At 42.1% G+C, this 27,243-nt stretch overlaps 2 protein-coding genes across 3 annotated transcripts; both read left to right on the forward strand.

Moving 5' to 3' along the window:
• Positions 1-1,974: 1,974 nt before the first annotated feature.
• On the forward strand, positions 1,975-5,753 carry KLHL36 (kelch like family member 36). The gene is made up of 4 exons (XM_053449106.1): positions 1,975-2,042; positions 2,180-3,253; positions 3,857-4,014; positions 4,919-5,753. The coding sequence occupies exons 1-4, from the start codon at positions 1,983-1,985 to the stop codon at positions 5,472-5,474; spliced, it is 1,848 nt and encodes a 615-aa protein (XP_053305081.1). The 5' UTR covers positions 1,975-1,982; the 3' UTR covers positions 5,475-5,753.
• A 1,656-nt stretch (positions 5,754-7,409) lies between these two features.
• On the forward strand, positions 7,410-24,156 carry USP10 (ubiquitin specific peptidase 10). 2 transcript variants are annotated; one of them, XM_053448480.1, is made up of 14 exons: positions 7,410-7,513; positions 12,050-12,118; positions 12,683-12,743; positions 12,869-13,891; positions 15,401-15,492; positions 15,649-15,758; positions 15,894-15,949; positions 16,112-16,215; positions 16,576-16,675; positions 18,184-18,373; positions 19,902-20,067; positions 22,085-22,229; positions 22,598-22,663; positions 22,753-24,156. In XM_053448480.1, exons 1-14 carry the CDS (start codon positions 7,493-7,495, stop codon positions 22,938-22,940), a joined length of 2,391 nt encoding a protein of 796 aa, XP_053304455.1. In that variant the 5' UTR covers positions 7,410-7,492; the 3' UTR covers positions 22,941-24,156. The 2 variants fall into 2 exon arrangements, with proteins under 2 accessions (XP_053304455.1, XP_053304456.1); XM_053448481.1 differs by having other exon boundaries at positions 7,412-7,513; positions 16,585-16,675.
• The last annotated feature ends 3,087 nt before the right edge of the window (positions 24,157-27,243 follow it).

Raw genomic sequence — 27,243 nt, forward strand, 5'->3', positions numbered from 1 at the left:
CGCAGCATTCCCTGACTAACAAATTGGCCAGCTAAACTGGTTCCCAGTATAAAACAAAACAGAATACACACCAAACTTATTCCCCAAAGTCCTCTCTCCTACCAGCCCACCTTGTAGCACACAGGTGCTCAGGGACACCTCCTGCTCCTTCCAAGCTGCAGAGAAAATGCAGCAGCCTCTTCACAGTCAGAAAGGAAGACTGTCTCCTCCACCCTGTATTTATACCACATGGCAGATTTAAACCCGGGGCACCTGTGTTAATGGGACCAGCAATTAACCCATTAGTCACTGGGATAAACTGCTCTTCCCAATCTCCTGCTTACATAGAAGCCATCTTTCACGCTGTGTCAATATATATATATATATATATTTATATATATATATATATATATATATATATATATATATTTATTCATAGCTTTATATATATATATATAGAGAGAGAGAGCATTAGTTCCCTAACAGGTATATAACCAAAGTTATTCAGTAATGGTGGCAGTATACAAGCCTTGCTGAATGATAATAAAATAGGGTATATATATATATATATATATAACAGCACATATTATTGTTGAGAGAATCTCCTGCATGCGGTACTTGTCTGCGAACTTGCTCAGGATTATTGGTAGGTAGAACAGAGGTTTGCCGGAAACTATGAGAAGGTTCTACTTTATAAATCCAGAGGTAGAATAACTTTTTATTTCATTTATACAGTGCCCTGAAGCACATATAGATATAATAGTTTATGTCCTGGATAGGACAAATAGTTCACCCCTGCAGGGGAAATCTGTATTTTTGTATACTGTATGATGTCATATAATAGAGGAGAAACAACAACAAAAAGGCTGTGACACTCCCCACTTATAAAAAGATCCCAATCCTCTGTGTAACCTTAACTCAGAATTAAGGAACCTGTCGGCTCCTAACAAGTCATATGATTAACGGATCTGTACACAGAAAGTAGGACTTGGAACAAACGTTGTGAATTAAACTACTGTGTTACATCATAATCCTACCGCTGCAATGCTTCTGCTATGGTAATTCTGCGTTCACTTCCACAATGGAAGCATTGACAGCTACCACCGGTAACATGGCGTTCCCACATACGTTAATCTGCTGTCCATGAACTCCGACTGCATTCCTCAACCGTGAGACCTGTTGGCTCCATAACTGGGTCATTCCAGACAGAAGATGTTTTAAATGAAGGTCGGGAGGTGAGATTACAATGGCGGGGAGTAATACAATTATATTTGGCGAATGCACTCCACAAATAATGCTTTGTTGTCACAGTGCTACTTAGCCGGTGGAAATGACCTCAATATTAACAAATGCATGGGTGAACTCTGTTTATAATTTAAACAGCGGCAAACACGGCCTACGCTTTGCCTGCTTTCTTGAAAGGCTAAGTGCTAATGCTCAATTATATAGTCTTTGTAGTAAATTGCAAATAATATGTAGTTAAAGCTGATGTGTGACAAATGCCACATGACCTTGGACCGCCACATGGTTTTATGTTGTCAAATATACAGAATGCAAATTGTCTGGGGCAAAAGTTGTAATTTTGAAGCAAAACACATTTAGAACCTTTCATCAGTTGTTCTTTCAGGGCAACCTATTCCATATCATTCTAACATAGAATTTTGGTTGAAAAATTAAAGTAGATACTTACAAAAATTCTTTGTTGAAATAAGACATTTTTTATATACTAGTGTCTTTGTGATACAAAGTATTAGTTGTAGGAAGATTGTGTATCTATAATAAACAAAGAGCGGTAACTGTATTTATCTGTATCTGTAAGACCACCGTGTTTAGTGTTGGTTGTCTTGATGATATACAAGATATACAGTTATCCGTAGATTGCATTACTCCGTGAGGCAAACTAAAATGTTCATAACCTCAAACGTCTTCTTGTAATATATTCTTTCTAGAAAGCTGTTGATAGGGTCTTGCTTCTATTTCTTCAGGGCGCCATCTATAAGGCCATGGAAGGGTCTAGGCAGACACGGATCTCGAGACCACACAAGATCAGTGAGTCTTCAAAGGTATGGCTAATATGACATAAACATATACTTGAGAGCGAAGAATGAAAAACTCACAAGCTATTTACATTTCTTCATCTTAATATTTAGCGGTTGATCCATTGTACATCATTACACTTCTTTGTTTATTTGTTGTTTAGCTGTACAGATGGACAGATAACTCCAGCCAAATTCTTCGTGGCTTGAATGAACAAAGACAAAGAGGTCACTTCTGTGACATAATTTTGGTTGCCGACGACCAGAAAGTGCCAGCCCACAGAAGTCTTCTGGCTGCGTGTAGTGACTACTTCAATTCTATGTTCACCATTGGCATGAAGGAGGCTCATCAGAAGGAGGTGGAATTGGTGGGCGCCTCGTATATAGGCCTCAAAGCTGTCATTGACTTTTTGTATAACAGTGATTTGTCACTGGACGGAGGGAACATCGATTATGTCTTGGAGACGGCTCATCTCTTGCAGCTTTGGAAAGTGGTGGACTTCTGCTGTGAGTACTTGGAAAATGAGGTTAATGAAGATAACTATCTCTATCTCCAGGAGCTGGCTTCCATTTATAGTCTAGAACGTCTGGGTTCATACATCGACACTTTTGTTCTACGTAATTATGGCACACTTTCCTTCACAACTGACTTCTTGCAAAATGTCTCTGGCCAGAAATTATGCCAGTACTTAACGAGCAACCAAGTGCAGCATGTCAGTGAACACGACCTTTTGCAATCTGCCCTTCAGTGGCTGACCCATTGCCCTGACAGGGAAAGCCAAGCGTACCAGGTCCTCCAGAACATTCGCTTCCAGCTGATTCCTAAAAGTGATCTTCTACATCGAGTAAAGCCTGCAATATGCTCTCTCCTCCAAAAAGAGGCAAATTGCCAGAGCTTGGTGGAGGAAGCTCTCCATTACCATAACAGTGTTGCGGCACAGCCATTGCTCCAGAACACACGCAACACTCTCCGCACAGGTATCGAAAGGCTACTTTTTGTTGGTGGGGAAGTCTCCGAACACTGCCTGGAGCTCAGTGATGATGTCTGCAGCATGGACACCAAGAAGGAGCAGTGGCTGTCTGAGACACAGCTTCCGGCCCGAAGAAGTCACCACTGCGTAACAGCTCTAGGCAACTTCATCTATGTCGCCGGAGGAAGTTTCTCAAGGGACAATGGTGGAGACGCCGCCTCTAGTCTTCTCTACAGGTATGATCCCCGCTGGAGTCAGTGGATCAAGGTGAGACTTGGGTGGTGTTTCAAGTAGTCCATGGCTACTATGGCATTGCAAAGCCATAATCCATCTCCAGAAATACATGGTAGTGTTCTAGTTTCCATAACACCATACAGTCAAAATTCATACTAAACGTCACCTGTCATTATAACACAATGTTTTCAAAAGCAAAACTGATAGTAAACAGACGTAGGAGTACATCATCAATGCCACTGGATATTCATGTGGCAAAAGATTGTTCTGATTCACTGAGTAAATAGAAGCAGATAGGTCTGTGCCTGCTTTCAGGTATGAGTCAGTGTAAATAAAGGAGCTCTGGACATACAAAGTCTTCTGAATTATGTTATTTGTTCCAGTATAAAATAAAAAGGCAACCATCCTCAGCTTCTATTCTAGCAAAGTTCTGTTGAAAAGCGAATATAAGGGCCTGAGAACCAGTGTTGGTGGTAATTGCTTATCGATGTGGCTGTTATTATCCGTATTGGCACTGCTGGGGATGCGGTAACGATGCAATATTGATTAGTTAACTTTCCAAGGTTTGTAAAGTGATTAGCAACATCTCTTACTGCTCCACACATCAGCAGACAGATGTACGTATCGTTTGTGCAGGTTGCATCCATGAACCAACACCGAGTGGACTTCTATTTGGCTTCGGTGGCTGATAAACTGGTTGCGGTGGGGGGACGGAATGAAAACGGGGCCATGTCTTCAGTTGAATCCTACTGCCCTCAGCAGGACACCTGGACCTATGTGTCGGAGCTGCCAAGGTAAATCTTTAAATGATTAACAGCCTAACTTAGTCAGACATGTCGGGTGTCAGGATTAAAGGTCAAGTTTATTAATAAGAATATCAAATCTTGTGTGTAACAGAAATGCTGTTTCACCAATTCGAGGCTCTTGAATGTTCTTCAATGGAACGAATAAGAAGGATGAGTTTTAAAGCAAATCATGGACGGTTACCATCCATTGAATAACTTAATTAATTTTTCCGTAAGCTTTTAGTGTTGTTTTTTTCCTTTCCTTTATTTAGCTTTAGTGTCAGGAGAAGCCGAGCCAGTAAATGATGCAACGCTAGCGCAAAAACAAAACGGGGTGTGTGTGGACATGTTTAATGCTCCCGGTGGATTACTGCGTAGCGTTAGAGAAGCAAAAAAATGAAATTGGATCTGGATATTACAGATATGAATACAAATAGCTGTAAAAGTGTAAAAGTAAACATAGCTTTTGCTCGGCATGCTTTAACTCTAATTATTATTACAGTTACAAATAATAATAAAAAAAACAAAGCAAAATAAGAAAGGCATTGTTACAGTTGCAAATGTAGAAGGTTAAAGGAAGTGTCTTCTTATCCTGGCAGTCTTCCACTATTTCTTTACAGGATAATAAAATCTTAATTTCTTTGGGTTTTAACAATCAGCATCGCCCCGTTTATGTTAAGACACCCTGTCCTTATCAAAACTCCAATAAAGATGATACCTTGATGGCATTCTGGAAAGGCTTAGGTCTCCAGCCTGATGTTTGGGTGGAGGAGTCATCCCGTTACTTGCGAGAAGGAACTATAGGGCTCCTATACATGACTGTGGTTTATGATGAGTTAGTGTATTTGCGGCAAATGATATAAGGAGGTACATTATGGCGCTAGGGCTTTGATATATTCTGCTTCTGTTCCAGGTTCACCTACGGCCACGCTGGAACTGTACACAAGGAGTTTATCTACATCTCAGGAGGGCATGACTATCAGATCGGGCCTTACAGGAAAAACATGCTTTGCTATGATCATCGTGCAGATGCTTGGGAGGAGAGGAGGCCTATGATCACTTCCAGAGGCTGGCACAGCATGTGCACACTAGATGACAGTATTTACGCTATAGGGGGCAGCGATGATAACTTGGAATCTATGGAGCGTTTTGATATACTGAGCGTGGAGTGCTACAGCCCCCAGTGTAACCAATGGACGCGAATATCCCCCTTGCTGCAGCCTAACAGCGAATCTGGGGTGGCCGTCTTGGACGGCAAGATATACATCCTAGGAGGGTACAGCTGGGAGAACACTGCATTTTCCAGAACCGTGCAACTGTATGACAAGGAGAAAAATAAATGGTCCAGGGGAACTGACTTGCCCAAAGCGATTGCCGGCGTGTCTGCTTGTGTCTGCGTCCTGAAGTCTGGGTCGGAAGACAGAAACAAGAAGACCAAGACAAAAAGGCACTCGGACAGGGGCTGGTGATCTGGCAGCTGGGGTGGAATAAAACCTTTACTCCGAGCGTAGAGGTCAACTGATCATCCAGAAACCTGCCGGCTTTCCCTTTATAAAGTCATTCACAAAGGATACATGACATCGAAGTACTGCGCTCCACTTAGTGTGCTAATTAGTATACTGATATTAAAAGGTCGCATACTATTAAAAACGGCACGCAAGACAAATTCATTTATAGCAAACCATTTTTATGATTTTAACACACTTTGATGTTTTTTTTCCTGTTACGCTCATAGAGCAAAAGTGATGAATGTGAGTTTCACTTGGCCCTTCTACCTCAATGACACGATGAACAATGAGATACCCATCAGGAGAGACTATGAGGAGGTTATGAAATGCATTTATACATAGGATAAAAAATACTTCAAATAAAAACACTTGCAGGTTATAGAAGTCCGAAGAAGTTACTGGTTGGTGGATAAATTAACCAAATGTCACCATTCCTACTGAAATTCCGCCACTGTTTGTGTGTTTGTTAGTAGCTTCATAATAGAAAATGTACATCGGGTGCTGACATCATAATGTTTTTTAATGCTTTGCCAATGGAAATGTTTTGTATTGTTCTATTGCTCTATAGGCTCAAATAGCAAGCGTGCACTGTCTGTTTATTTTTCCCGTGTGCGAGTTACATCTTGTGAAACTGATCATTTTATAAAGTTCCAGCTTATTTTTAAATGCTGTTAATGAGATATTGTGAACCCTCTACACCCAACATCAATAAAAAATATGTGTATATATATATATACATAAATATATAATGCATTCTGATTATAAGAGACTTTCTTCTATTCCTCCTTTAGTATGTGGAGTTTAGAATTCATTGGTCATGCCACTCTTTCGGTTGGTAAATAAATCTGATTATACATATTGAATCTGCATGACTACATGACATGCACTTAACTAAATATTTGCTTTGTTGATGAAAAACGACAAAGGTTTCTTGTATTGGGCAGACAATTATAATAATATATATAAAAAATAACACGGCATCGGGAGAACAAAATGTATTTTGGATTCTCAAGCAACTTAAAAATATCTTTTATATAGTGTGTTTTGAAGCTGACCAAGCACTTGGCTAGTGAGAAGGACCCCAAGTGGGGAAACCCCATTTCTTTTACTGTTACCCCTCTTTATCCTCCCCACCTCACAATAAGCCTGGAGGGGTCAATGGAATGCTAAAGGCCTTTATTGGATGATTGCATCATTCCGTGATGTATTAACTGAGGTTCTAGAGGAAAACTGGCCGCCCTCCAGCCTGTTCAGAAATATAAAATCAAGAAGTATGCGATATTTCGGTTAATTTCACAACAGATGTTTCAAAACGGCAACAACAAAGTATCAAAACGTTACTTTCCGTTCTGTCCTGACAAACCCAACTGTTTATTCTTCCCACTCCTTATCCACACACTGTCACTACGCTCACTGTCACACACACACACTCACTACACTCACTGTCACTGCGCTCACTGTCCCTGCACTCCCTATCACACACTGTCACTATGCTCCCTGTCACACACACTGTCACTGCGCTCTGTGTCACACACTGTGACTACGCTCATTATCACACACTGTCACTACGCTCAGTCACACACATTGTAACACACTGTCAATATGCTCACTGTCACACACACAGTCACGATCACACACTGTCACTACGCTCACTATCACACACTGTCACTATGCTCACTGTCACACACACTGTCACTATCACACACTGTCACTATCACACACTGTCACTATGCTGACTGTCACACACACACACACACACACACACACACACACTGTCACTGCCATGTTCTCTCCCGCCCTCTCGTTCGTTCAGTGTCACATGACCAACCCCGAGCGCCTGCGCCTCCCCCGCCTCTCGCTCATATTGCGCATGCGTAAAGCCCTCGGCAGCTAGCGAGGGGTGTTTACACGCGCGCGCGAGAAGATGGCGGCGGCGGGGGAAGCAGCATGAGCGGCCTCACTCATTGAAACGGATCGCCATGGCCTCCCCTAGCGCGCAGGTACGGAGCAGGCAGCTCGCTGTTGGTGCACACACCGGGACCCTCACTACTTGGTGTCACCGGGGGGTGTTATTGAGGGTGGGCTGGAAAGAAAGGCGCTGCAGCGCTGTTAGGCCCGGCCTGATTTCTGCAGCCTCATTGGAGCCATCGCGGGGCTTGGGTGGTGGTAAGCGGACTAGGCCCCGAAGGGCCGCGGCAATCCCGGGGCAAGTGGCACAAGGTCCCCGGGCGTTTGCAAGCGGCATGCCTTTTCCGTTTGCTTTATTAAGCCGCAGCCCCCGTAATGCAGTAAATCGGCACGGCAGTCAGGCGCCCTCCATCCCTAACCCCTATTCGTGTACAGCACAGCGCCTGCATGGGCAGTAGCGCAGCACCCTCGGCTTCCACGCACACCAGACCCGTGACACGGGGGAGGCTGTAGTGAAAGTGGGCAGGGAGAGTGTGATCACAACCGTAATCCATTCATTCACATAAGCGTATGTGTGTGCTGGGGATCCGGGCGGCATTGAAAGGTCATTCCTTATAGCGGAGGGCCACAGGTACCCCTAATAACTCCTGGGGGGTAAGCGACAAACCTCTGCCGAACAAAGAGGGCAGCGTGTCGGCCATGCTGGGGGCCTCTAGTGATTTCGGGTTTGGATCTGCTGGAAGCCCGGTGTATGAGGATAGTGTCACACAGGGCTGGGTTATGGACAATATTTAGGTTTGTTTTGGTAAATATTGTGATAAGTGTACGGGATGCGTTCTATTTACAAACATTGTTGTGATACTAAGCTGCAGGTCTGTAGTAAAGCCCACTCCCTAATCATATTGCGTGTGCTCAGGTTTATAATGGGCTCTGCCTTTTGCATAAATGTCTAAATGGGTAAATGTTAAACTGGGATCACACCTGGGTTTGGGAGTTTTAGCTGGAATTTTGGGGATGGTAGGGTTAAAATTAGCTTTTTCACAGAATGTAACTTTTCACTTAAAAATTTTACTTGGGGAGCGAGCTTCTTCTGAGAAGCAGGGGTTATATGCGTCCAGGAATCAGGTGCGGGGAGCCTGACATAGTTCTGGACAAAACTAACCAAATGCAATTTATTTTGAAGTAGTTTAGCACAGAAGGAGTTAAAAAAAAGCAGCTGTTTTTAACCATTGTTAATTATTTATTTTATATGGCGCCATCAAATTCTGTAGCGCTGTACAATGGGTGTATAACAAGTAGTATATAATGTAACAATTTGACTTGGAGACAACAGGTGAGGAGGGCCCGGCTCAAACGAGCTTAACAGCTGTACCCTAATTAATTAGCGCAGGTGTATGCTTCCAAATGGCAGCAAATTAGTCAAATTAACCATTTCAGTACGGCAGTGTGTAAAGAAATGGCGCAGCAGACCTATGGGGTTCCAAGTTTGTTTAAAAATTTCGTTTGAAGGCAGTGTAGGCATTGTGGCAGCGCCCCCGAGTGGCCGCGATGGTCCTGAAACAAAATGCTGCCAGGTGATGTGTTGCAACAATGGCGAAGCATGGAAATATGCGCTACTGCAACAAAACTATATCTTCCTAGACGTGTGAGCTAATACGCTTTCATAAGAACAGAACGATAAAACTACTAAACGACTAAACTGCCGCTGGTGGCTGAGCAGAAACAAGAAGCACGATTAACGGGATTCCAATTAATCAGCTTATTAGTGTTTTTAACCGCCTCCCGTAACGATTCAGTAATGAGCAGCCCTGTACTCTGTAGCGGCCCTACAGCTGCGTTACCAGGTGAGTGGAACGGCTCACTGTAGCTAATATTGTTTGAAATATCTTTACTCTGGTTCCAGGGCTGCCTTGCTGCCAGGTTCGTTAGTGCATTATTGTGCTAACGAGCTCTCTGCGTAACGAGTCTGCTGTTGTAACCGTATCAGGAGTAAAGGGCTCCGGTGTTTGCAGATGTATTAAAGCTTGTGAGCTGCACTTACATTTCCAGCGGAGCACGAGGCTGTTGGAATGGAATTGGGTTTCCTTTTGTTTTTTTGACCGCAGATCTGTGCCGCTGCATATAACTTCTTGTGCTTAGAGGCTATATAATTATCCATATTGTAGCATTAAGGCCCGATTGGGAGTTCTGCCTGTTGGTTCCGGTTTAGGAGATGAGTGGCCCAGCCTTCTGATATTACATCCCCGGTTATAACTGGAGTTTAGCATGGTAAGAAGAAACGCATGTTATGTTGCTGTTACTGCATGCACCTTGATGAGCATATTCGTTATTTGTGTTATACCTGGCTCATGAGGTGGCCTAAAGATAAAAATAATTACACGTATGTAACAGCCTTGGGTATGTTTGTCATACATTGAATCCTGGTGTCACCAGTTAAAAAATTTAGTGTTTGCTGTTTCCACATCCTCCTGTGTGATCCTCGTCGACGTGCCGCTGTCATGCAGTGAGATTCCTAGTCGGTTTTAATTAAAAAAAAACGACCAGAGCCTCAGGGTAATCTTAACGAAGAAAGCGGCGGATAGGAAGAGTACACCACGTGAAATGTGGCTGTTTGCACAACTTCAAAACTGCCTGCAGAGGTTTGAACAGAGTAAAATATACATATATAAATTATATATGTATAAATCATTTAGGAGGGCTATGTAGGCACCGCACAAGTGGCACAGTAAGTTCTGCAGACTGTGATGAAATATAACAGTCGTTTTCTGTGCTGTAGTAGATGTTTTATCCACTGCGATGCGCGATCAGATTTGGAAGGGATGGTATGTGTTGGCTGTCCCACTTGCCCCAGATTGCTAGTAATTAAATAGTTAAAGATTTACAACAGTTAATGTTTTTCGTTGGCTCCGGGATATGATTGACTGCTTTTACCCCCCTCCCTGTTGAGTTTGGAAATATGCTGACTTTGTCTCCTTCGTTTTGCTCAGATATCTTATCGTTGTGTCACAATACTGAGTATTTGGTGAGGGTGTGAGTGCTTGCTTGAAAATGCTTAATGGTCTAAACATGACACTTTTAGGAAGTAAAACATTCTCTGTGCAAATTGGACTTAAAAAAAGTGTCAAGTCCGTAAATCAGAGCTCAGTTGGGTGTCAGCAGGTAAAACTCATGGCAGTTTAGTATTCATCTATCTGGTAGCGCTGAAATACATCTAGAGAGAGGGTCTCTTTAGTAGATACTTATTTTTGCCGAGGTTTTTGTTGTTTTACTGATATTTGGTAGTATGACGGTCTATATGAGATCGGCAGCTGGGGAATCTCTCTGCCCGGTTATCGTTCCCGGGTCATCCTGATGTCTCCTGCCTGCGAGGTCCTGCTTCCCCACAGATGAGTGGTTACGTAGCTTAACAATTCTTATAAATATGCACGCTGGTTTTGTATTTATTGCAGATTTTGTTAAAAAAAAAAACTAACCAGAACGTTGCATGATCTAGTTTTGAAGCGCCAACTTCACTGAGTTCTGCTTAATGTATAGATATGGAGGAGGATAGTTATTTTTTTTTAAAGAAAATGTAATAAATGTGGTAAATTTGACACATACCACTATATACTGTGTAGCAAATACACAAAGGTCTTTGTTTTAATAGGATTTGCTGGCCCGGGGCCTGCGGATTACTGTCATTTGTCACATTAGTGCCATTTCAGCAGTATGGATGTACATGTCCAAAGAATGGCGCATGCTGTAACTGCACTTTTCTGTGGCTGTTCTGAGCGTGTAACCATCTCGGGATTAAACTGTATTGTGTGGAACAAACGGCCTTCTGGGAAAAAAGCTACTTTTGGTTTAGGAAAGGTGAATTAATAGGTGTTCTGATATTGCTCGGTGTCTCTTATGAATTGTTACACCTTTAATAAAAATGGCATAGTCCGCTATTAAAATTCTGCATTGTTGTAGTGTTTGATTTATGCCGTTCTGAGGCCACAATCAACGTTTTTTGACACAGTTTTCCATACATCTGTCTGAGGCAGGAATGGGCAAAAGTTATCTCTAACTCACGCGATGCTTAACTCGCCAAAAGAATCGCTGAGGATTATGGTATTTTTAATTCTCTGTACTTTGCCCATCCCTAATCTGACTCTTACACTTGTTTGTTAAATGGATTATTGCCGACATCCTACATAAAGCTGCTGTTCTGAAAGCTTTGTTTAATATTCTTTGCCTACTACGGGTATGTGACTGGTGTTCTGCAAAGAAAGAGATGAAAACACTAAGCGTTTCTGCGTGCTTCTAATAACCGGTTCTTATTTGGCCGGTGAATAGGTCCGTAAAAGCTCTGATCAGTTGGGCTAGAGAACTAACTTGCCGCCTCTTTATACAAAGGAGTACGGTATGGAATCTCTACAAGATGTAGAACCATTCTAAATACCAGAGGCCAAACACTAGAAAAGTTGGGCTCAATAGCTTTTGTATCCTTCAGTCTAGAAGGGTCCGACCTCCCGAGCTTGCTGCCAAAAGAAATGGTCCACGATATGGGTGATAAGTTATTAATATTTGCCATGAACCTCGAGTGAGCCTTTGCGTCCTCGTTGGATGTTTTTCTCTAATGTTTTGCTTTGTTCTTTCTGTAGTATATCTTTGGGGAGTTTAGCGATGACGAGTTCAAGCAGTTCTTTGTGACAACACGCTGCACAGTCGAGGTGAGTAAACATAACTTGTGTCTAATATCCAAGTGCTGCGCGTGTTCGGTATTGTACTAGCCGTCTCAAACCGTGAATGATCTGAAATATCATTAAATGGAAGCTGTTGTATTCACGAAGGGTAATTAGACATTGAGAGCTCGTTCTCTGTTGGGAAACAAATTGGGGTTTGTAGATTAACGTAGAACTGCTTTCTGTGACAGGTCCTATTCACCGTCTACTGTTTTATTTTTAAAAGGTCTGACGTTAATGTTAGTCCTGCTGCTTGCTTAGTAAAGCATTTGACAGGGGGAGTAAAAGCAGTTTCACGCTCTGTCGGTTTTTATCTTATTCCACCCAGATTTCCACAAGGAAAAAAACTGATATGGTTGCAACGAAGCGCAGGTTTGAACACCGGTAAAAAATCATTAAGGGAAGGATTGCTTTATGCAAACGCACTGTAGTTTGGATCATGTATTCCAAAAAATCCTGAACTCATAAAGAGTGCTGTGCCACTCCAGTCTCAACTATCCTTACCCACCTCTCTTCCTTTGATAATAATGCAACTTTTTTCACTCTCTCCAGCTACCCCCTTTTAATGAATCTATTCAGTGTAGCCAACAGTCTTCAAGTGATCTTCAAGATGGTAAGTGTCTGCCTGCCTCATCTAAAGATATTGGAATAAGACCCTCCGTTGTTAATAGAAACCTGTGCCCATAAATCTGTTAATTGCAACATACTCGGCTTGTGACGTAAGGCTCTGTATTTCAGGAGAAGAGTATCAGCGAATTGAGTTTGGTGTCAACGAAGTCATTGATGTTGATGCATCGCTACTCAACAACACAGATTACAGTATTTCAAGCACCCTGAACCCTCAGGCTCCAGAGTTCATCCTCGGCTGTTCTCCTAACCCGAAAACGCCCAACGACGTTCTACATGAAAACAACTATGACTCCATGGATGGCCAGTTTGCCGAGTCTGCCCATCCGGATGGCAGTGGCAATGCAGACAGCGATGGCACATCAGGCATGGGACAACGGGAGCGTAAAAAGAAGAAAAAAAGACCACCTGGATACTACAGTTATTTAGAAGGGGTTGGAGGTGATGAGGCCCCTGCAGAGACCCTTGTTAATGGGCATGCTAACTCGGCAGGACTTAACAGTATAAGCACAGAGGACCCTGAGCTTGCTGAAGATGTACCAATCTCTTCAGCTTCTCCTAGGACTTGTGACAGCCCGGATAATTCTGTGGACTTTAACCACGAAGCTTTGTCTCATGTTGCTTCTGTTCCTAATGCACTAGACGATGCCAGGACTGCTGGTCAGCCTGAGGAATGCAGTGTTAGTAGTTCTGAACAATCTTTCGTGCCCTCAGACAGTGGGAGGGAGAGCCCAGTAAGGACAGCTGTTGTCCAGCCTTTTGCTGGTACTGATACTACTGAAAGTCTTGGCGTTACTAATGGACAAACACTTGAAGCCCCAGAGGAGGGTTTGACCTCTAATGGGGTGGAATTGTACCCGGAGGTCAGTGCCACCTCGGAGCAAGCCAAGCAAGAGGATACTTCGGCTTCTGTGGCTGTGACCCATGTTACTGGGGCAGCCAATGTAAATCAACCAGCTAAGTCATGGGCTAGTCTCTTTCACAATTCAAAGCCCTCACCAACCACACAGGTGGCTTATGTTGAGACTAAATACGCCCCTCCTGCCACATCACCCCAGGTCCCAGAGAAACAAGCTGAAGTGAAAGAGGGTCCTGTTCCAGTATCAGAGGATCCAGTAGCCATAAAGATTGCAGGTATACCTTAAGACCCCCGTAGTACTACGCCATAATACGCCAGCAGAACATGTCGTGTAACAGGTTTGCGTTTCTAAAAGAATATATATGGCCCCTGAAACGAGCCATTATTTGTGACAGTACCATTGGGCATGCAAAGTAAGATAAAATGTGTATATATTATCCAAGAATGCAAGGACTCACAGGCCTCTAACAAAAATAACTTGTTAAGAGGTATGCACAGTGGAACTGAATCGTTGATTTATTGTATGTATACCTCTTATTAAAGAAGGTTTGTTTTATTAAAGACCTGTGAGTGCCTGGATTTTTGAATATATGAAAGACCAAGCGGAACAGCATCAGGGTTTACTTCGAGAAACACAAGGTCTTGGGTGAATTAAAGTGTTTTAGAGCTTGTGCAGGCTATAAGTTTCCTGCAACAATCACATCTATTGGATAACACAGAAATTAGATCCTCTTCTTGAGTGCTACCTCAAGCTGTGATTTGAATGTACAGAGCTACAGTTTCCTTGCTTGTTTTCCAGGGCATTTGTACAAGTCACTAATAGGAAGTGTATAAATATTGTGCGTTGTACATGAACAATGCTTTGTACTTTGAAAGGTTGTTTTATTTTTTTGTACTCAAATACAATTGGCTGCGCTCGGTAATGCGTAAGTGTTTTGACGTAACACAATGTTTGCCTGTTCACAATGCTGGCCACTAGGTGGTGTTCAATTCACGGTTAAAACTTTACTTTTTTCTGGTTTAAAGGAACTTTGTATGCAAATTTTACTTAGTAAAAAATACATGCTATCAAGAGGCAGACATCCCACCCGTACCGAGGCCATATTCTCACAAGGATATCGGTGCTTGTCAGATTTAGAGTCTGTCTATTGCATTTGTGGCAGCGGATACATTACGGGTGTATAACTGTACGGTCACTGGATGTGTGTACATGCATACAAAGTATCCTTCCATCCATAGTGTGACAATCACATAATTCTGTTCTCCTTTATATAACAAAGGTTCTTTCACTTAGAAGAAATACATAGCAGCTGTACTGAGCCTTAGCTTTGTGATAACTGCATAAAATATCATGGTTGAATCTATCCTAAAGGTTTCTGCTTCACCGAAGGGTGTTCTGCAGCTTGATGCTGTATCTGTGTCTTCCTAGAGCATCTTGACATCACATGTGGCCAAAAAAGAGCTTTTCTATTTGTTTTCTTTCAGGTTAAACATGTATTTAATGAGACATCCTAGTCCTCTAAAAATGTTTTCTGCTTGGTGTGGAGCCCATTTGGAAAGGACTTTTTTGTACTTAAATATGCCTCCTGTTTTCAGTAAAGGCAGCCGAGGGAGGAGTTAACGAAGACGGAAGTCTCGTCTTCTAACTTCAGTAGCTGAAGAAAGCATACACCTTTCATTCATTAAAATGTGCAAAAATGCCTGTCTGAATGTCTCGTAGATTGAGAGCTTTTTGCACTTTGCTGCATGGTTCAGCTATGCTTTCACTCTTATTCCCCTTACAGAACTGCTTGAAGGAGTAAAGCTTGTTCATAAGCCGGTATCGTTACAACCACGAGGATTGATCAACAAAGGAAACTGGTGTTATATTAATGCTGTATCCTTAATGTCTGTTACTGAGTGAAGTCTATGGCAAGAGTCCATACCAAGCAAAAGGGGCGTCATTCTCACATTACAAAAGTTTTGTTTAAGTTATCTAAGCAAATAGTGTTTGGTGGGCATTTTAGATTATGTTCCTTGACGACCTATTCAGACGTTGCAGGCGCTGGTGGCTTGCCCGCCTATGTATCATCTTATGAAATCCATTCCAATCTATACTAAAGCCCAGAGGCCGTGTACGTCCACTCCCATGATCGACAGTTTGTAAGTACTTTGCTTTTTTCTGTAATTATTTAATTTTCATTTAAGAGGGGATGCTACAAACGTTACATGTATACCCATGGTAGAAGTAGGCTATCTCTGCTCCCACTTATAAAAGCATTGCTTTTTGTTTTGTAGCGTGCGTCTGATGAACGAGTTCACAAGTATGCCGGTACTAAATAAGGCAAAACAAGGTTCGTACTGTCACTTAATACCTTTCACTATAGTGAGAAACTGTCGTGTTTTATTGTTTAGTGACCATTAATCCATGCGTTTAAAATAGTGTTGTGTTGGAAAGACTGTGCATGGATCAAGTATTCATATATCAAATGATAGGGTTTTTGTTTTTCCCCTAGCTTCCGGAGAGAAGGTTGTCAGGGATATCCGCCCAGGGCCACCTTTCGAACCGACCTACATTTACCGTTTACTGACAGTTTCCAAATCAACTCTTTCAGAAAAGGTAATAGTTTTTGGTTGTTTAGTGGCGCCTGCGTCTCCATTCCAAAACCAGTAAAAGCTGATGGGTGCAAGGAATGTTCTTGCGGTTTCCAGCTGCTACTCTCGTAGGACAGACTACACTAACCTCACGCTATTGCAATCCCAGCATGCTGCCTCAAAATGTACTGCTGTATCGGTGCCATATGCCATGAGATTAACATCCCTTTTGAATTTTCTGTCTATTCCTGAGGCTTGTCGTCCTCCCCTACAGGAAAACTGATTTCTTTAGTGTAACAGAAAGGCCCTAAAGTATGATCACAGTTTTTTAGTGCTTGATCTTGTAAGTCACAATGCTTTATGAAATCCCTGGCTGTATTTGTAGGGTCGTCAGGAAGATGCAGAGGAGTACCTTGGCTTTGTCCTCAACGGGCTGCATGAAGAAATGCTATCGCTGAAAAAGCTTCTTTCTCCACAGGACGACAGTAAGATTTTTTTTATTATTAGAGCGTGATTGTACTGATGCTGTCTCCACAGAACCTTCAGATTTTAGAGCAGAACAAACTGAATGCTTAAGTGTCTCTTGATAAGAAATGTTTACTCGTTTACGATTTCGTAGAATTTTTGGTGCCGATAACAGAATTTTCTCTTTAGAACTTGGTTTCGCAGCAGCTCACTGAAAAAGTCAGTGTCTTAACTCCTATCTTATCAAGAAGTTCATTCTCTGTTAGAATTGCTGTATTTACGTAACTGGAAGTCAATTTGTGGGTTAAGGCTGTGGCTCATTTAACGTTAGTGAAGTGCCGATCCAAAACATTTCTCCCGGTCTTGGTGTAAATCAGCATATTAAAGTGCTGATGGAGAGTGATATTACAATTGACTTTATGGTTTTCTTTATTAATCCCCCAAACCTCATCTCCTGCTGTGATTCACCAGTTTCCTGAGCTGTTAGGGCTTCCTTTTCGGTGTTGGGATATAGCTCTATTTCTGAATATTGGTTAGCCCTGTCATTGTGGGATTCTGGTCTTGTCCCCGCTTCCTAGTTCTGACTGTTTATAGAGCTGTGTCTTTAATCCCTGCATTTACTAACAAGGAAGCGATCTCTTGCTCTGTATTCCTCCACACTTCCTGAAGGATGCTGCCCACATAAAGTAATTTAAGCAAACTGGTGCCATATCGCTCAGGTTCTAACAAATCTACCAGACCACGGAATTTGCTGGTCTTGGTACGTTTTTAGCTGCACATACACTGCAGCAGTAATTACTGATTATAGTTGACGCATATAGCCTGTGAGATACTGTAACGGTAATAATTCCTTTAGATGGGAGGAAGATCACTTGTGGATATAGTCCAGATGAGCGTATGTTTTGCTCATGGCTTGGTTACTTTGTGGCTACGATTATAGACTAAACAAAGTAAATACAAATGCATACCCAGCAAATACCACTCTAAAAAAATATTGGGGATTCTGGCATACTGTATGGCCATTTATTGCTTATCCCAAGTTTAGCTGAGCAGTGGAAGAAGGTGGGTTGGTCTTCTACTTCTCGTGGATGGATGGCCAGGTGCATCCAGGTATTGGAGAACACACGGCACCCAGATGCATTCATGGAGGCCGCACCTCGCAAATTATAGGGTTTATGTCTTGGTGCCACATACCGCAGCACGCCTTCAGAGGTGTAGTGGAGTCCAGTTACCAGGTTTCTGCTAGAATAATAATGACCCATGAGTAATCGTATAGACTTGCTATTTGGCAAATTCTAAGCAAGGATTTTTTTATTAGGAGCAGCCCAAGATATGAAAATGTGTGCAGGGACATAGCATGAAATGTGATGGATATTGAGCATATTGGACAAGGTTATAATGGAATCCTTAAGTAATCTACAAAGCAATAGAGAAACTGATAGCTCAGTGTATCAAAAACATTTCTCTAAGTCATCATGTAGCGCAATTATCCATATATTTATAATATGTACTTCTCCTGTCCTCACAGAACTACAAATCTCCAACGGCCCTGACACCCAGCCTGGGAACGAAGAGGAGGAGAGCAGCCAACATGTAGAGCAGGCTGAAGGCAGCGACGAGGAATGGGAGCAGGTTGGACCCCGCAACAAATCTTCTGTCACCCGGCAAGCCGACTTTGTGCGGACCCCAATCACCGATGTTTTTGGTGGACATATGAGGTAGTCATTTTGATCCACTTTAATAGGAAATAGAATGTAAATATCTACTGCTTTACTGTAATGTTGGCTTCCCAATTAAGTTTAAATATGATTTTGGTCCAGTGTTAGAACAAACTTGAGAAATGCTGCCTTTTGTTTAGACATGGCCAGCTGATCGTGCTTTTAAAGATCACTGGGTTGTATACTATGCATTTACAGACGGCAGCAGAGCCAGCAAGATCCTTCCTAACATCTGTTGTCTGAGTAAGAAGGGTGGAGTGTGTCCTGCAATCTGAAACCCTTACCCACACCGCAGCTTCCAAAACGTTATATGGACAGCATGTTCCCCCACATCTGTTAGTACAAACACCTCTCTAAAGTTGCCAGAAATGGTTTCTCAACGCTAGTTTGGGTTGAAAGCTTGGTTTTGGTGCTGTCAAGATTGACATGAAAGGTTCCGTTGGTGGAGTGCAGCTTATCGCAGTATCTCAATTAAACAATTACCAAGCAGGCCGGGATGTGGCGTGTATCAGTTATTGCTTCATAGTTTAAGATTGTTTTGACTGATTTGTGATTAGTTCAAATTTATCTACTTTTGGTGAGGCTCAAAAAAAATAAACCAGGGATCTGTGTCCTTCTGTACGTGGAGTATTTCAAGTGTTCCACGGTCAATGTTTTTAGATAAGGGGAAGATGGTTCTATCAGGGTGTTTTTATTCTTCTATGCACTACTGTTAACCTCTCCTGTTGAATGTTTGCCCATTGTAAAGCATCTTATTTAAGGAAAAAAAAAACCACTCCATTGTCACATGGGTATAGATAGTAGCCAGATGTGAGCCGATGACTCCTGATCCCTTTGCAGACTGAACAATAAGCTGATTATCTTTCACAATCCCTGTAGCGGTGTGTGTGCTAGAAACATCCACATCTGTACAACTGAATTCAATGTTAATAGAAAGATGTTAACTGTCGACACAGGGGATTCAGCTTTTTGGAAACGGGTCTTTTCCTCCGGTTCAACCAGGGTGGCTTTTTTAAAGAAAAAAAAAAAAATCAAGATGAAAGAAAAGGTACTGTTGTGCCAGAATCCTCCTTGGGATGAATCACTGCATCTGGCAGACGTGGGCTGCCTGTGAAGAAACCACTAACATATTTCCACGTATGTGGGAGCATAATTAGGTGTGAAATGTTTGACACACAAGGTGTCGTGTTGGTGGCTGTTCTACCATATCGCATCTTCCTGGGAGTACGCAACCTGTGGTTGCAGATACTCCTTGGAAACCGTAGGTAGACGGGGGCTGATGTGTATCAACCGACCATCTATTGCATTGTCACCCCGGGAAACCTGTACGGTTAATCTAACGAAACCTAAAATGTTTCAAATGAAGGCAGTGAACTTGGATAATTAATGACTTGTATCATCTATTTGCTGTTAAACCTATAAAATGTACAAAATAATTCTTCAGTTCTCCAGAAATTAATAGAACTTAAGTGTACCAAGAGTGCATTTTGGAAGGCTAATCACATTGCTCTCCAATTTTTTTTTGCAGGTCTGTCGTGTACCAGCAAAGCTCGAAAGAGTCTGCCACCCTGCAGCCGTTTTTCACCCTCCAGTTGGATATTCAGTCTGAGAAGATTCGCACGGTCCAAGAGGCTTTGGAAAGCTTGGTGGCGAGGGAGTCTGTCCAAGGCTACACCACCAAAACCAAACAAGAGGTGTGTCCCTCCTCGGCTGACCTTCAGTCCTCAGATCCAGACGGCTCAAAGAGCAGTCTTTTTACCCGGCCGTTGGCTTTCTGGTTTGGGACCGCAGGGAGTGCAGCTGAGGCGAGGTCCTGTATTAACTAGTTCAGCCACGGTTTGTGTTTAAAAACGGATGTTGCGAAGGAATCTTCCACGGCTATGTTGCATATTCCTCCAGATTGGGCCAGTGTCCAGCACAGAAGCGTTTAATGTGTATTTCCCTACCTTGACATGCCTTGGAAGCGTTAATTATTTTTCACCTAGTAAACCCTGCTTGCCCCTGTTCTTTCGCCGGTAACGCATAACCTGGCTATTTGAAGACGGTCCCTTATGTGGCAGTAACCTTCAGGCCAAGTGGCTTGTGATTTTTTTTTTTTTTACATGTAAGGTTTTGGTTGCTAACCTGTCATTTTCGGTATTCACAGAAAGACCACTGTTCAATTAAGGGTTTAGGAGAAAAGGGTGTTCACTTTACGTACCAGTGGCTCTGTCTGGTTTATATTTTCATGTCTGGACTGGAAATAAAATCTCTGCATGATAATTAGCTCTAGACATGCCCTGTAGACAGACAGAAGCCTCGCATAAGCCGTTTTTATGACATTTAGACAAGTGGTCACTTTCAAAGCAAAATATCTGTTCGTTTTCTCTTTTTGTGTTTGCGGCAGTTTAGAAACATGTATTTTGGTTATTTTTATTAAGCATCTATGCATACAGCACCTTTGTTCATATGCATAAAAATATTAGTATTCTCGTAATCTGTATTCCCGTCAGGGTAATGTTTTTAGAAACAAAGACTGTTCTACCTCCCCTTTTTACCTGTGTGGAAAACAAATATTCTAGTCCTTCGTTAACCAAAATAGAAGCATCCTTCTGCCTTTTTTTTTTTTTTAAACAATTAACAAGCAGTATATACTTCAAAGTGAACATTTTGGTGTTCATATTCAACACAAATTAAAAAGTTGAGGCAGTTGACAATTGGAGTCTCCTAAGTTGTGACATTAATTTCCTTTTCTCTTCCGCCGTCACCTTTAATGGGCATGTCTCTTGAAAAGTGTGAGGTATAATCACCTTGGGTGGCCCTAGAGCTCATCTTTTTCCCCCCAGGGGTCTCTGTGCAGGTTGATTTATGGCAGGGTTTATGTATTCCGTGTTAAGCCATTTCCTTGAAGGCAAATGATCTTGTTGGATTTTTTAACCAAAATTCAGGGAGGTTGTTGAAACGCGATGATGATCGTGAGTTAGTGTGACGTTGCTGCGTTCACACTTCTAGAATATTTATTGTGAACGTCTTGTTCTATTTCACTGTATGTTTGGGCTCTGTTGCACCGTCGTTCACAGTAGCCAATGTACTCACAACATAGATAAGATGAGAGCTGGCAGCATAATACCAATTAAACCATTTCTCAAAAACACCCCTACTTGGAATCGCTCCACTGTTAGATTCATTTTGACACAAGCTTTGCCTTTGCTAAGCAGACGAAACTTTGTGTAAATCCCAGCGACCATCTTTGAAATGTAGGTTATTCAGGCAGCCATGCTTCTTGGGAGTCTGGCTGCAGAATAGAAGCGATAATTACCCCCACTGCTGTGCTGCTTGTGGTGAAACTGCTTGCCCGTCACATCAGCTCGTGTTATTGTATCAAAACCCATCCAGCCACTTGGATCTGCTACACGCTTCCGATTCCAGACCTGCAAATTGTAGTGTCTGCGGCCTGTCTTTACCAGCTTGTTGCCAGCTAGGTTACGGGCTCTGAGGAAGCTCGAACGAGGAAAACGGGCTAAGAGTAAGAATAGAACATTTCTTGAAGTCACAGATATTTAACAATGTGCACCCCTTACTTATAGGTACAATGTTGTGGAATACATATATATCCAACTTTCTTTGCTCCTGTAAATTTGTTCTTTCTGTTCTTGGATGGTTTATCCTAGTTTTGTCGAGCTGTCCGCAATGCAGTTCATGGCTAAGCTATTAATGTTGATGTTTCTCCAGGTTGAGGTTAGTCGCAGGGTGACCTTGGAAGAGCTGCCCCCTGTTCTAGTCTTGCATCTCAAGAGGTTTGTGTTTGAAAAGACTGGCGGCTGTCAGAAACTCATCAAGAACATTGAGTATCCTGTGGACCTGGAAATTAGTAAAGGTAAAAAGGAAAGTCTTCCCATTTATTTCCCACCTTGGGACCAATGTTAAGCCATTTTATGTGGTAGAAGTAAAGTAATTTTAAACAGCGGGTTTTATTCACTTAAGTGAAATTCTCCTGCAAAAATGTCTCCCATCCCTGAAGCAGATACATTTTATGAAGTGACTTTTAGGATCTCAATGGTTTAACTGTCCAGTCCTTTAGTGTTAACTTCAAATTTGACCTCAAAAATGCATGGTGGGCAAATACAAAAATAGTTATTGGTTATATAGTTGCTTTTGAAGTCTTGGGCAAAAATAAAACACTTTACTTCCAGGTTCCTATACTCCTGCAATGCTTTACTCTATTAACGTTCTGTTATTTTCTAGATCTGCTTTCTCCTGGAGTGAAAAGTAAGATTTTCAAAGGCCAAAGAACCTATCGGCTCTTTGCAGGTATGTTGGTTTTTTAAAGCGTGATAAAAATGTATTCATTCTTAAAAGGTTATCTATTGGTATTTTAAATTATTTTTAATATCCTACAGTCGTCTATCACCATGGAAATAGCGCAACTGGTGGCCATTACACTACAGACGTCTTCCAGATCGGTCTAAATGGCTGGCTACGCATAGACGACCAGACTGTCAAAGTGATAAACCAGTACCAGGTGGTGAAACAGACTGTGGAGCGTACGGCCTACCTCCTGTATTACCGGCGCGTGGACCTGCTGTGAAGCTGTCTCCATGCGCAAAAAAACAAGCTTCATGGAACGACTCACATCGCATCTCCTTTTTATCCTATGCTCTTTTTTTCGAGTGAAACTCTTACCTTTTCCCCCCTTCCTGCAGCTCTTTCTTTCCTTCCTTCCTTGAATTTTTAGAATAGTGTAGGTGGGAATGTGTAAACAACTCCTACTGCTATAACCCTTTTGAGCGCCATAGCTGGTGGATGGGTGGCTACAGACGATGGTGTTACTGCACCTCGACACCCAGAGGGTTAAGCGTGCCATGTAACTTGCAGCGCTGAAATCATTTATAGGATTTAGTCAAATGTTTATGGAGGTATTCTTTAAACTGCTGATAGTTAACATTTACGCTGTCGGAGGGTTCTTCAGGGCTGGTTAGAATGCCAAAATCTGCTTGGGTAAGATCCTTAAAGAAGGTAAATTGGGGAGATTTATGATTCAACTTACAAAAAAAAACTGATACAAAGTTTTTAAATATTTTTTTAGTGTCTAGGCTAACAGTGGCAGTCCTTTTCTCCTTTGACATCCACAAGCCTAGCCAAAGATACATTGCACCAGCATCAAATCTTGTACATTTCTGTGAAAAAGAAATATTCTCTTGAATTCATGTTTTGCTTCTTCCCCACCAGCTGTTTCACACCATTACAATCCCTGTCATCAGCTTTTCAAATCATTGAATTTAAAAGAAAAAAAGGAAGAAAAAAAAAATAACCGGCTGCTTTTTTTCTCAAAGGGTTTCTTGTAGAACCCAGTTAGAAGAAAAAAATATAAAAAAAAAAGCCAAAAAAATACAAAAACCCACAAAAAAAACAATGGCTTTATTAAGGTTGCTGGGTGCCTCATAGGAATAAATACATTCTTTAAATGTGAGGTATTAGGCTGTTTTATCTTAGCTGCTGGATTGACTGAAACATATTCAATTGGTTCTTGTAGCAAAAGGATTTAAAGCACTGCAAGCGAAATAAAGTTGGAGTTAAAGGTTAGTCAGTGTAAATGGTTGATCCTAACTTTACTGCTACTCGGTTCATACTGCAAATACTAATGAGCGCACGCAGGATTAATGATGGAGGAAGGTGGGATAAATGATCGCTCTGTTTAATTTTGCTGTCTTGCTCTCCTATAAGTCCCTAATTGTTACACAGGTTAGTGATATTTAGGAGTAAAGTTCTTGCCCATCAATAAAAGTCACAAGTTGGTTTAAAAAGTGTGGTTTGTTTCTTTGTGCGCTTTTCAGATATACTGGTATTGTTCTGTTTCATTCTTACTGTGCCTGATAAACTACACATGCTGAACGTAAACCAAATGGCTTTATTCCTGCCACAGTCACACTTTGTGGGGCCCGTATTAGGCCACATGGGGGCAGCATTTGCTTCAACAGCTTCTCGTACAAAAAGAGGTCTACATGTGGCTTGAATTACGAAGTGAGTTTAAAAATGGCTCCAATGTAAAGGTAAGGAGGGCAGTTCCGTATAAATGGAGCCTTTTATGGCATTAAACATAAATACTGTAGTCACTCATTTCATGCTGTTTTTGTTTTGTTACACTCTCGAAACTTGTGTTAATCACAGCGTCTTGCTCCACCCACATACAGATTTGTGCACCAGAAAAATCTATGATTTTGATAATTTGGAAATGTTATGCCTGGTTTAAAATGTTTTTGCTGTTTCATAAATGATATGTGGCTCTTGCGGATGTTTTGCGGTGGTGCTCTTGCTTATATAGGCACATTGTATAAGCACACCAAATCTACCTGGCTGTCTCCCTTTGACGGCTTGATGAGGACATTGACTCTGCTTGCCTGATGGTTTATTCCAAGTGACTTGGCTTGGCCGGGCAAACTTCTGCTGGTATCCGGCTGTGCTTTTCATGGTATTGCCTGCATTCTGCCAACTTTCAGAGGCCTTGTTTGGTCGCCAGGACTAATGTGGGATGTGTTCCAGGCTTTGTTTTTCGTGTGGATGTAAACCCAGAAGTCTAGCTGTCCTGAATCTCTTCAGCTGTTCCATTGGTGTGCAGTTCATATGGTCACCTCCAGATATGGTAAGCTTTATGCTGATTTCTGTGATGTTGTTGCATCCTAATCAAGTGACTTTTTTTTTAATAGGTTACTTTCTGTATGTTTATAGGCTTTTTATGCAGGTATGCCAGCCCCCGTCTATGGTAGATAGCTTCTGTTGAGGATACGCCTAATAAGCTGTTGAAACCAGGCCCTGCATAAGGTGCTTTAATTATGCTAATGCTTTTTATGTCTAGCGTATTCCTCTCCTGGTTGAAGAATGAGAGGTTGTGTGCATTTGATCTATTCAGGCTTCCTCACTCCTGTGGATAATCCGCATTTCTGCCTCAATTCTGGGTTACATTGGGTATCTGACCCCTTTAAATTCAGATTATGCAAATTAAGATGACGTCTCAGATAATGACAGAGCTGGTGATCCTGAAAGATACTACCCCTTTTTCCAGTTGATCTGAGACATTGGTATCTTTCTGCTGTCAGATCAGCCACACATGTAACAGAAGCTACTGTCAAAATCGTTAAAGGCCTCAACCTTTCAGTAGAGCAGTGAAGACGTAACATCTCTAGTCATCTCTGACGATATTGCAGAGCTAAGGTTAGTTTTACAAGAGGAACCGCAGGATGTTTTCTAGTTTACTGTTACTCAGGTTTTGGTTTCACGTCGACACGAGAGCCCCCCCTTTACAGTCCTCGGGCTTCAAAGAATCTGGCAGTCGGCCTCTACACTGCAAACTCTTGTTGCAATCGCACTTCAACGCTTAGACCAAAGTTTGAATCAGGAGAAAAATAGGATTTCTTAAGAGGTGATTCTATAAGACAATGTACGCTTCTCGTAGGGGTATGGTGGCGGCAGGATTTGCAGTTCTATGGGCCACAGAGCACATAAGAAATCTGCGACCATTTGTACTCATGTGCTGGGGTGTTCTTGTTCTTTATACCATGTCCAGCTCCTTGACCATGACTGTTGGTTTAGCAGGGCATACTCGCAGACAAATGTTGGCCTCCCTCAACCAAGGAAATCCCAACGACTGATGCAAGCAGCAGAGGATAAGGTGCCGTTTATCAAGAAATGTCAAGGCTACTGTCACCAGGAAAATACATGTCTCTCTAATAGGGTGAAAAAGCTCCATTATCGGATGATGCTTCAAACAGTGTGGTATGAGTACACCCCTTCTTCTGAGACCTTTTCTGAGGATCTTCCTATGGGCAAAAGCTTGTTCGTTTTTTACTGTATGCATTTCATATCAGCGGAGTAGAGAATAGACTGGCAGACTTCCTAAGCAAGACAACTCTACATCCAGAGGGACTGGTCTTATATATATATATATATAGGGTATCCATGAAATACGCCTTACGGCGTCCAGGTTGAAGGCACAAGTCCTGGTGTCCATTTTGCTGAATTTGAAAGCATTTTGTGGAGACCTTTTTCTCACAAGTGGAATTTCAACATCTGCAGGATTGTCTAGAAAATCTGACCAAGACATGCTTCAATTCTAGTAGTTATAGATTGGCCACAGAGGATTTGGTATGTAGATTTGATTCTTCAACTCACAGGCTCAGTTAAAGCTTACCAATTATGTGACACTCTTTACCAAGGCCTTATATTCCATCCCAATCCAGGAATGGTTCACCCAACAGACTGGAGATGAAACTACTCCTGAGGAGCAAAGGGCGCTTCTGATGGTTCGCAAGATCTCAATTTAGTTCTCCTGTGTCTCTCTCTATATTGTTTCTGAGCCACTCCAGAAGATCTGTCAATTTACTGCCTTTAATGATTGCTACCACCTCCTGAAAGAATGACTGAACTATGGGCTGAGTAAAGCAGCTCTGTTCAGTTTTGTTCCAGATAAAGTGGTTGTATTGCCTCCAGAATCTTCTCCCAATGTACAACCTGTTTTGTACAAAACTGAGGATCCGTGTATTACTACCTGTCTGGAAGAAAACTAAGTGGAAGTCCGGAAGTCTTCTGGAGCAGATAACGGTCATAGCATATCCTGATTATAGCAAGATGACTCATCTTGACCATTCAAATGGCTTACTCATCAGCTACCAAGACATCCTTGTAGATATCCTTGGTGGAAAGGTGCATAATATCGCCAGTTCGCTACCCTAAAGTGTGAGGCCTTAACAGTGCACAAACCCCTTGCAGTCATCTCTGCTCAGTGCACGCAACTGGAAAAGAGAATTGTTCTCTAGGAGAGTTAAGAAGCTTTAGACTCCAAGAATGAAGATCTCTGGGTTATTCCCCGAATGGATTAAGCCACTTAGAAGACTGCA

Source organism: Spea bombifrons, chromosome 10 (assembly GCF_027358695.1).
Source record: "Spea bombifrons isolate aSpeBom1 chromosome 10, aSpeBom1.2.pri, whole genome shotgun sequence".
NCBI lineage: Eukaryota > Metazoa > Chordata > Amphibia > Anura > Pelobatidae > Spea > Spea bombifrons.

Coding starts and splice junctions, on each gene's coding strand:
- KLHL36 (XM_053449106.1), top strand. CDS start 1,983: ATGGAAGGGTCTAGGCAGACACGGATCTCGAGACCACACAAGATCAGT. Junction 2,043..2,179: donor AGATCAGTGAGTCTTCAAAG/GTATGGCTAATA, acceptor TTTGTTGTTTAG/CTGTACAGATGGACAGATAA. Junction 3,254..3,856: donor GCTGGAGTCAGTGGATCAAG/GTGAGACTTGGG, acceptor TCGTTTGTGCAG/GTTGCATCCATGAACCAACA.
- USP10 (XM_053448480.1), top strand. CDS start 7,493: ATGGCCTCCCCTAGCGCGCAG. Junction 13,892..15,400: donor AGTAGCCATAAAGATTGCAG/GTATACCTTAAG, acceptor TTCCCCTTACAG/AACTGCTTGAAGGAGTAAAG. Junction 15,493..15,648: donor ACTGGTGTTATATTAATGCT/GTATCCTTAATG, acceptor CGACCTATTCAG/ACGTTGCAGGCGCTGGTGGC.